Here is an 11450-nt window from a genome sequence, read left to right on the forward strand (position 1 = left end):
TTCTAACGTATAATTAAGCCGCCCTACATGTTAAAATTGTTAATCATAATGATCGCTCATTTGACGACAATGTTAAAGAAAAGGAAAAGGAAAAATAAAACATCTTAATTAAAGAAAAGGAAAAATAAAACATCTTTATATCTGCTTGCCTTTTGTTTTCTTTCTTTCTCTTTTTATTTTTATTTTAACGTATCTTTAGTGCCAATGAGCTGTGCTTTTGTTAAAATAATTGCTAAACGAGTTTCACTACATATTTTTCTGCTTGCCTTTTGTTTTCTTTCTTTCTCTTTTTATTTTTATTTTAACGTATCTTGTGAGCTGTGCTTTTGTTAAAATAATTGCTAAACGAGTTTCACTACATATTTTTACGGAACACATTGAATTTTATGATCTTAAATTAAAGTTATATCAAATTTATCAAAATATATTTTAATCTTATATAGTCTCAAACATGCTACGCGAAAACTTAAAATTAAAATATTATCAAAAAAGAAAATGAGTTATTCTTTTTTAAACAAGTTAAAAAAAATAAAATTAAATCTTTCTTTTTAAAACATAGAAGTAACACTCTTATTTTAGCCATAAATCACAACCATAAGAAACAGAAGACAAACAGTCTGTTTGACAAATTTTTCTGTTTTTTCTATTTTTATTTTATAGAGTTAGAATTTTCACCAAAAAAAAATTAAAGGTGGAGTGACTTGGGAGACTTTTGTATTTGGTTTCGTCTGTTAGCTGGACAGTTTTATTCACTACTTTGCCAACTGAACACTTAAACTCGATGAACATCAATATTTTAAACTCCTCGACCATTGACTGAGCTTGTGTGAAATTAAAATAAGTTGGACAAAGCACATATCTACACACATTTAGAAGCAAGTGAATACAATATTTACATTAACAACTCTATACATACGAATTCAAAATAATCTTTTATGTATATACCGTAATTTGATAGAGTTTCTATATTTGTGTGAAATTCTATATTTCACACAAAAAAACAGTGTACTATTTGGAATGAATTTGGTTTATAGAATTTCCATCTTTCATTCCAAGCTGATTTTTCATTGTTGTATGATAAAAGAACATAAATATGCAGAAGCAGCAAATACAGAACAGTAGTTGTATATTTGACAAAGCCAACAGTTGTGGCAAAACCAATCTATATTGTATCCCTATGTGTATGCTGCCATTGATAATGTATCCCTACAATGGCAGGACAGTTTCTATACATGTATTCGATTATTGGGTTTCTGAAGAAGAAAAAGAAAATTAATATTAACCCTATTCCAAATGCTTTCGACGATCTCAGGATGTCAAAGTGTATCATCTGCAACAGTTGCCTCAGAAGCAAAATCCAGCACAATGTTTTCGAGTGTTGATAAGTATGTCCTCCAAATATGTCAGTGCGCGGAAGTATTTTTCTCTATAAGAATGTTACCACGACCATAATTTACAAGCTGCTTAAAATTCATCCCCATACGATGATTCTAAGCACTCCCACGGATTGGAGTAAAAGTAATCCTCCTCTTTAGGTCTGTCTTGAATGACCAATCTCTTTGTTGGGTTGCCCATACGTTCAGCATGAGCTTCCTTAACAGCGGTAGAGAACTCATCCCATGTCAATGATCCAGCATTTTGCTGGTCTATTAAATCCACCAGATGCTTTCTGTCCAACAAGATTGTTGTCTTGTATCCAAGATATCTATATACAAGATAATAGACGACAGTCAGAATTTGAAAAAATTGTACGAAAACTACCAGACCGACTAAACCCCATGTCTAATGCATTCGTGAATCCTACTGAATGATTCACATTTAGGACGAAGGTGAAGGGGGAGGATAGCAAGTAATTACTATTTAGATTGCCAAACAAGAATACCTGCGATGTCCTTCAACAACTTTAGCCATGTTCCCGTCATATGTAGGAACAAAGATATCGCTCTCCAAGGAAACAAGATAATCTAGTGCTGCCATCTGGGAGGAGTGATTTTGAAAGAACCTTAGCTCGGAAGGCTCGAGTAGTGTCTCCTTCCTTACCTGTTTGAGAAAAAGGCGGCGCAAATGGTGAGAAAATAAATTCAGTCAACATATTCAGAAGCTTAAGAATTAACTAGAACTTTCAAAATACCAAATTAGAATAAGCTGAAGCAAGACTAGCCATTCTCCTTTCTCCGCCATAAATCTCCCCGGCCGCAATGTACACTTGAATAGTAGGATCAATATCCAATGCCTGTAAAGTAAGAGCAGTTTCCTCAGGTGTCAAAGGACACAGACCATCTTTTCTTTTCAAATCTGAATTTATAATTTTTTCTTTCCACCACGGATAAGCATATCTGCAGAAAAAAATATCAGTTAATCAGAAATGAACGTAGGATGGTTAAAGCCACCAATGGGTACAAGGATTTAACTTCACCTCATTCTTGTCAACTCTTCAACCTCCTCCGCGTTGCATCCCTGGGTACAGCCAGAGAAAGCTAACATATCCATTTCGTATCTCAAGTGCAGAACCATAAAAGGACCCTCTTGCCTGAGTAGTCTGACAACCTTTCTACCCAACTCTTCAATTTGAGGGGTGAACTTCAACGCACCAAAATTAACTCTGCATCGTAGCTTTTGAATTTCCATAGGTAGTCCATTATTGGCAAGCCGAGCATCAGTCCTGTTCAAATGAACTACTTTATACTTCCGAATTAACGGAAGAATCTGCATTCAGAAAATGATCATCGTTACACTGGAGAAGGATGCGAGAGTTAACAACAATAAAGAAGTACCATTTCAGCAATAGACGACAAACCTGATCATGGTAGTAGGAAATGTCAGACCAACTAATAGGAGCCATAGTATGAGTCACTCCTAACTCTACTCTCCTCTTCAGCCTTGGAGGTAGCTCCTTTAATATTCGAACTTCATCTCTCAAGGACATTATGAAGTGATCAACATCGAATATGTCTTGAAATTCACTGCAAATAAAAAGGGATACACATTGTCATCTTTTCTTTCTAAAGAAGAATTCAGTAATTTGAAAAACCAAAATCAAGATAACTGAGTGGACACACCTGGGATCAGCCCAAAAGGAGGTTTTATCCAGCTCGGGAACAATAAGAGTCACATTCAAATATCTTGCTATAGCAACCATATCACATATCTACAACAAGGATAGACAAGGAAAAAGGGGAAAAACAAGTGACAAAATCATCTCACAAGTCAAATTCACAATAGTTATCTAAATTAATTACATTTTTTGTGAACTGATTGATCTAAAGCAAGCTACTAACCGCTGATCGCATCTGGTTAAGCCCGCCATTGCATGAAACCATTAGGTAACCATTATTCATGTAAACCCCTGATTCACAAATAATCATGACACCAGTCAGTCCGAGAAACCCTTTAAATGTGAAGTTCATTAGCTCTACATTCAACAGGGAACTTACAATATTGTATGTTAGGAAACAGATAAACATGGAAAGACTTGCAGAACAATTTTGATTTTGGAATTAGGGTCACGAAAAGTTTGATTAAACTGAATTGGACCATGCAGTGTATGATGATCTCAACTAAAATATCCAACAACTCAACCAATGAATCTACATACTTCAAAAGTGCACAAATGATAATTAGCACAACAAACATGGTGATATGTGAAAATTCCTTCCATTACAAGTCCTCCAACTACAATATCGTAAATGGCATTAACCTATACTCATTAATAATTTCATATTCCCACTCAGAAGACTCCACTTTGATGTTTCCTATTATCCTATGACACAATATGCACCATGATCTCTAAGTTATCAACCGAAGTAGGTGAAAACAAGTCAGTAATGCTGAGTACATGGACCTGAAAAAACACAAAGTGATACACACAACAACCCATAAAATAAGGTCTGGGGAAGGTAGAGTATACGCAGACCTTACCACTACCCCTTGGAGGTAGAGAGGTTGTTTCCAAAAGACCCTCGGCTCAAGTGAAGCATATCAAAGTAGTAATTAAAAGGAAAAAACGGTAGTGAAGAGAAACATGACAACTAATAGCAAAGCAGTGCGGAGCATATATGCAAGGAATGGTAACAGCAACAGCAAGGTGCGATCACCTAAACATAGTAACAACACATGATATCAGATGCCAAAAGCCAATGACTACATAAATAGGCTAATACCACGACAGACACGAGCTCTAAACTACCACCAAGCTAAAGACTGTCAAAAGGATACTCACTCTTTGGTGGAAGAACTCTAACAGGGACCAATTTAACATCCAGTACAGCAGCTGATTCTTGAGAAAGACAAGAAGGCCAGCTTTTTAAAACTCTAGGACCCCAAGTCTCTCCCAATATTGTCAACTGAACCAAACAAATCCACAACAACACTGATGTTGTTATCCTTATCATCCATAACTTCATTCTTGACTTGGATAACATAGAACTCTTTAGCTTTTCCATTCTACTTTCTGCTATAACTGTCCCTTTTAGCCCCATTCTACTCAATTCCTCAACCCCATAAAAAAATTACTATTCTACTTCCTAAAAGCTCACTTTTTTGGGAAATGTAGGATCCAAAATCAATCAAAATCACACTTGCTCCAACACCCACAGTTGCTTCATACGAAAAAATGCCAAAAGAAGAAAAGGGGTTATCAAGAACATAGAAATCCCAACACAAAAAATAGAAGAAAAGTGCAAATATTTTCCCTCAATGAGAAGAAAATTCCTTCATAAACTTGAGCAAATCTTGGATTCTTTCAATGAATGTGGAGTATGCCGGAAATGGTGGCTGGACGGTGGTGATATTGCCGGAATCTTGAAAATCCGGCGACCGGCGACTAGTGTCGCCTGCCGGAAAGTTTTTGAGGAGAAAGGGAAAACAGAGGGAGGATGATAATATAATTGGGTTGGATCATTAGTTAGTGATGTGGGCATAATATATATGGATCGGGTTTAAGTTTAACATTGTGGATTGGTGGGAGTAGTAGTTATAACATGCCAAAAGTGTAAAAACAAAAATTGGTCATTAATAACATGATTAATATTGAAATATGTATATTAACATCTGTTAAAGGCTTGCACGTAAAAAAAGAAAGAGATAATTGGTGAAAGCAACTTCTATGAAAAATAAGATGGGAAAAGTAAGATTGAGATAGTTGAAACATATGATGCGGAGATGCACGAAATGCAGAGGTGTGAGAGGTTGGATATAGATTTAGAAGAGATTGAAGTAGATCAAAGAATGATTAGAAAAAAGTGATTAGACAAGGTATAACGTAGTTGCAACTTACTGAAAATATAATCTTAAATAGAAAGGGGTAAAAGACACATTTTAAGATAAAATATTTTTAGGGAGGAGTTTGTCTCTATAAGTAAGTAGCAGTGCATTCTCTTGTTGCCCTTACTAGTAGCCGTAAAACCATCCTTGTAGTTTCTTATTTTTTGATTTCTACAATAATATATTTTTCCAGATAGGTCGTTTATGTTGTCCTTCTACTGTTATATGTTGCTGTGGTTACTATCTATTATCTCTCATAGTTTCATTACATCTTTTTCTAGATTATTTCTATATAAAGTCGAAGGTCTATTGAAAACAAGCTATCTATCACTAAGCTCTGTTTTTGTTTGTGCTTCTTTTTCCACTTTGGTGTGTGCAATGATCAACATAGAGGACGACTAATTAGCTTGTGTTTTTTTAGTGATCCCTCTTGTCCTCATCTCAATCCTAAAATGCCATTCAATAATGCAGCAGTTTTATCTTTTGTTATTATTAGAACTCAAGAAAGTGTTAAATTGATTGAGGGTTATGAAGGAAGCAAAAGAGGAAGAAAGCTTTGAGGAGGGGTAAGAAAAAACAATCTTTTCATTTCGGTATAAATAATAAATTAATCTTATAAAATATATCTTATATTTTATATTTATGATTTAAATATAAAATTTGTAAATATTTTATTATTTTACTTGTGAAATTATACTAATTATGTTAGCGTTGTTGAGATTTTGAGCTATATTACCAATTTGACTTTACATTTTGTAGCATGAGAATTTGAACCAAAAAAGAAATGAAAGCAACTTGAGAAAAAATAGATCTTGTTATATATTGCCTTAGGTTTTGATGTCAGTTGATCTTTCTAAAATATAAGGGGGAAATTAGAAAAAAAGACAACATTAAGGGTGTGTTTGGTATGATGGAAAATATTTCCCTAAAAAATAAGTTGATTTTCTACTTATTTTTTCATGTTTGATTGGTGAATGGAAAATATTTTCGAAAAGTATTTTATGGTATTTGGTTGGTGAGTAGAGACTATTGTTTAGAAAAATATTTTCTAGTGTTTGATTGGTGAATGGAAAAATATTTTTTTAGAAAATACTAGTAGCTGTTAACTAGTATATCAGTGCCTCTAGCAACTCAACAATTTGTTGGAACTAATTTAAGCATAACAAATAATATCAATATCGAATATTAAAATATTACAATCACTAAATTTAAGCAACTATTAATTAGCAAATATAGAAGACATTTTTCAATATTTTGTCAGGACGATCTCAAGATACTACAATCAATAGAAATATAATGAAATGACAAGCTTATTCAACCTCGTGAAACAAGTTAAATTGATGTCAAAATGAAATATGCAATTAGCAAAAATAATATAGGTAAGTCTTCTTCTATTCATATAAAAATAACAATACATTCAATGAACATTAGAAATGGAAAAAAATCGGGCTTTACTATTTTTTATTTCAAGAAGTGAAAAATTGAAGCAAAGTACAGTGAAAAATGTTTTTGAGTAATGTAAATTTTTTTAAAATGTAATTTTTTTGAGTCATGTGAATATGAGTGTTGTTGGGGTGAGAAAGAGGGGTGGGGATGGGGGCATAAATCACATTTGTCATTTTCTGAAAAATGACTTTCCTTGGCCCACGAGGAAAGTTATTTTCCCTCAAATTGAAGAAAATGAATTGTTGTAGAAAATATTTTTCAAACATTTTATTACAACCAAACAAGAAAAAATAGAAAAATATTTTCGAGAAAATATTTTCAATCATACTAAACACACCCTAAAAAAAGGGAAATGAGAAAATGAGTAATTTAATGCAGAAAATGAATAAGAAATGGAAGCCATGTAAAGTACAAATCCAGGCTGGCCAATTTATTACTCCCTCTCATATTTAATAGCATTATTTTTATTTTATTTTTATTGATCTCACTAAATAAAAAAATAAATAATTAATTAAATATAATGACTTTAGAAAAAGTAATTTTATAAACTTTATAAAATTATTATTTATTTTTTAAATTTCATATTCAGTCAAAATGCGATATATAAAATAAGATGGAGGTAGTGTTAGGTTCAACAGATAAATCAACATGAATTGTGGTGCAGTGAATGAAACTGCTTCATCATTAATCAGAGATTGAAGGTTTGATCCTGAATATGAAGAAATCTCTATTGAAAGCACTATCATTTTAATGGACTTTGTAACGCGCAATCCAAATTAATCGATTGAAAAAAAAAAAAGTTCAACGGAGAGACGTGTCTAATGGCTAAATCTAAAATAAATAGAAAGGCATAGTTGTACCTAACACACGTGGCAGCATGAGAAGATAGTAGAACAGCCTCCGTATCGCCGAAGTATATCTCTCGGCCCACTCAAAATACTCAATGATTGTCCATTGCCACCGACGATATCTAGCTATGTTCCCCATAAATTTATTGAAAATATATGATTAATGTTTAAAATAATTATTATAATTTTTTTAAATGATATTATTATAGTTTATTGGAATGCCTTAATTGATTTGGAGTGTGGTTATTCATGCATATGATCAGAGTTTGATTCTCTTCAATATTTTTTGAGTCGAGCCTAGTGTAGAGGACTTGTCTAGTACTGTTTCTCGGTTTCATTTTATGTGTCGTTATTTGATCGGACATAAAGTTTAAGAAAAAAGGAAAGACTTGGTAAAGTTTATCAAATTATTCATTATCAAAAAATGTGTTAATATTTTTTTTTTAATTAAGTGGGACCAATAAGAGTAAAAGAGTAATTGTGTTTTTAAAAAGTTGCCTAATAAGAAAAGACGATATTTATTTTGAGACGGATTAAAAAGAAATGATGACACATAATTTGGGACGAAGGAAGTATTATATAGTGCAAATTTATCCAGTGAAGACAGAATATTCATCCGAAAGACAAAAATTATAGCGACCGCAGATTATCCTGAAGTTTTAAAAGAAAAAAAATACTATACTATACATGATTTTTTTTCTTAATATGACCCCTCGTATACAAGTAAAAGTAGCGTATATATCATTTTTAGTTAAAAAAAAAAAAAAAAAAACTTTTTTTCTATGTTTAATTTTTTTTAAAAAAAATATATATATATACTGCTCGTGCAAACAACTGTATTGTTCTTTCCAAAGGTTTCCTCATCAATTTGAAATCCGAAGCGAAAACGTTGACTCTTTCTCTTTATGTGTCCGTATTGGAGCCCTAATTAATCTGAATTACGCATTGCAGGGCCTATTAAGGTGGCAACGCTTCCAGCAGAATTTTTTTTTATATTCAAGGTCGAACCCTTAACCTCTGGTTGAGGGTGGAGTAACTTCATCTATTGCATTATAGAGGGCCTATTAAGGTGGCAACACTTCCAGCAGAGTTTTTTTTTTATATTCAGGATCAAACCCTTAACCTCTGGTTGAGGGTAGAGTAGTTTCATCTACTGGATTATAACCCATGTTGGTAAGAAGAACAAGTTTTAGTAGGCTAACAACTATTTTGAGAATTATTTAGCAATCAGAAGAAGAAAATAGAAATTGAACAATTGACATTTACTGATGCTGCAAAATACCTAAAAGTTTGGGATATTGGAAGATTCTTCTTGATCTGGATATACACGTTCCTTGTGTATATTGTTGTGCTTGATTCAAATGGTTAACAAAACTTAATTTAAAGGTATTTTTTATTTGTATATTATAAAATGCATATAAATGTATTGCATGTATATTTTTTGATGTATACATATACATTTTTGTATAGCTAGCTGTTAGTGTATTTTAATATTTTAATTATATTAAAGTGCATTATATCAAAGGATAAAGTGTATAGTTGATGGTTGCACTTAGGGGTGGGCGTTCGGTCGGTTTAGTCTGATTGTTTAATATCGGTTCAGTTTATCGATTTTCGGATTGATAAAAATGACATTCGTAACCAAATCAGAATAAATTCGGTTTGGTTCGATTTTAACAAATTCGATTCGGTTATTTCGAATTTTTATTTCGGTTTGAAATATTAAAGTAGTTAGCCTCTCTTTTTCATAACTAAGCATTTAAAATTAATGGATTTTTCTTAGAAAAATTATTTTTTTCACACCTGTTTTTATTACTAAATATAAATAACTATAAATAACTGAACATGAATGAAACGAAATGAAATAATCATAAGTTTAACATAATACATAACATCATTAATCATTACATATAATATAACCTTACATAAATAGTCCATAAAACAGTTCAAAGTCACCAAAATAGTCCATAAAATATTTGAGTCACTAAAATAATTCATAAACAGCCTGCGGCGTATACGAATTTGCTGTTAAATGTTAATTGTGAATGTGAATTACTAAATAAAATATATATATTATTTATTTATTTATAAAATTTTGGTTTTTCGGTTTAACCGAGTTTTTTTTAAAACCGAACCGAAAAATCAAAATTTTAAAATTACAAATTGAATCCAATCCGTAAAACCAAAAAAACGAAAAATCAAAATCAAAATTAAATTTTGGTTTGATTTTTCAGTTTTTTCGGTTTAAACCAAAATATGCTCACCCCTAGTTGCACTTTTCCAATGCACATTAGTAAAATATTATTAAGAGTAAAAGTGTGTATTTACTTTGTGTAACTCTTATAACCACTAACATTTTATTTCACTCATTATTTTATGATAGAATGTGACATTTAGTTCTTGTAACATGTACCATTAGTCTACCTCATTACTCTTATAACTTTCGTAACATTTGTAACCTATAGATCATTTATGTACCCGCTTTACTACATTATATTCTTCCTATTCAATACAAGGATGAATACCTCACCTATAAATAGAGGTGATCTTGCATGTTATTGCATGTAAAAGAAAATATGTGTTATGGTTTTTGCCCTAATTTTTTTATCAAATTTAAGTTTTACTTTTCTTAGGAGAAAATAAAAGTAACAATAATTACTTTTATTTTTACTTTTTCCTAAAAGGAAAATATTAAACTTTTTCATATTTGGCTAACTTTGGGACTCTATAGATAGAATAACTCCTTCTCATACCATAAAATAATAGCATCTACAATGTAGTCGATTAAAGAATCTTGTTTTAGAGGGAGATTTTCTCTCAAATAATTTTTATGCTTTTTGATTTAGTTTTTTAATATGTAGTCTAATTGGCCAAACTATATTAATAATATATTTTTTTTAGTATATTTTATTTGTCATCTGAATTATCATCTTCTAAAGTTTGTAAACTTTAAGTTTCCGCAGGACGCCTCTTGATTTTGAATCCAACAATATGATAAGTGTGAAAAAAAATTATAGTGTAGTAGTAAAAAAGAGAGTTGAGACAAAGAAAATATTCTAAGTATATAACTATATTCACTATATAAAAGAGAATAATTATATTAGTGAAAGAAAGAATTGAAACAAAAAAGTATTCTAAGTCTTTAACTATATTCACTATACAAAGAGAGTAAATATATGTTGAAGGAAGGTGTTCGTATGGTGGAGCTTTGGACTCTTCAACTAATCCAAAGTTGCTTGAGTTAAGTACATCTTTGATGGGTTGTTGTATCCTGAAGGGGATAAGTTAAGTGATATACTGCTGGATTGGTATAAATTATGCCGCAGTGGGTTTGAATCTCTTTAAAGAGAGTGAGATATTCGCGCTTCAGCCAAAAAGAAGATTATCTTGTTTTCTTCAATTTTTGTTCATTTTATTATTGCAACTGTCACTATTGTAATTTGTAGTATATTACACCAATATTAGCGCTCTCTATCTCTCTGGCTATATATATACACACACAAAAAAAAATTTTGTTTAGTGTTGATATACATATACATATGCATATACAAATGTATATCCACGTGTTTTGCGTTGGTTCATATACGCATTATGCATATTAGGGATGGAGCTACAGCACCCTACGGGGGGTTCGGGCGAACCCAACAACTTTTACGTAAATCCTATATTATACTACTAAATTTTGAATATATATATATTATTATATACTGCAAACCCACAATCAAATATTGTTGCTTGACCCAATAGTTATTGGATCAATTTTAAGACATCTTTGACCCATAGATGTGGGTTCGAATTCTGCCTCTGATCATAAGCACTCAAAGGAGGTCACTTAAGGTTCTTCAATAATAACTATTTAACAATATGATAGTTTTCATTAGTCACTTGCTCTCA

The 11450-nt window shown here is 31.7% G+C and overlaps 1 protein-coding gene across 1 annotated transcript; it reads right to left on the bottom strand.

Moving 5' to 3' along the window:
* Positions 1-1109: 1109 nt before the first annotated feature.
* LOC107855442 (rhamnogalacturonan I rhamnosyltransferase 1) lies at positions 1110-5323 on the bottom strand. The gene is made up of 8 exons (XM_016700462.2): positions 4220-5323; positions 3279-3346; positions 3060-3148; positions 2798-2963; positions 2417-2706; positions 2132-2336; positions 1883-2040; positions 1110-1705 (listed from the first exon to the last, which is right to left on the bottom strand). Exons 1-8 carry the CDS (start codon positions 4476-4478, stop codon positions 1465-1467), a joined length of 1476 nt encoding a protein of 491 aa, XP_016555948.2. The 5' UTR covers positions 4479-5323; the 3' UTR covers positions 1110-1464.
* Between the last annotated feature and the right edge of the window lie 6127 nt (positions 5324-11450).

Source organism: Capsicum annuum, chromosome 6 (genome assembly GCF_002878395.1).
Source record: "Capsicum annuum cultivar UCD-10X-F1 chromosome 6, UCD10Xv1.1, whole genome shotgun sequence".
Taxonomy (NCBI): domain Eukaryota; kingdom Viridiplantae; phylum Streptophyta; class Magnoliopsida; order Solanales; family Solanaceae; genus Capsicum; species Capsicum annuum.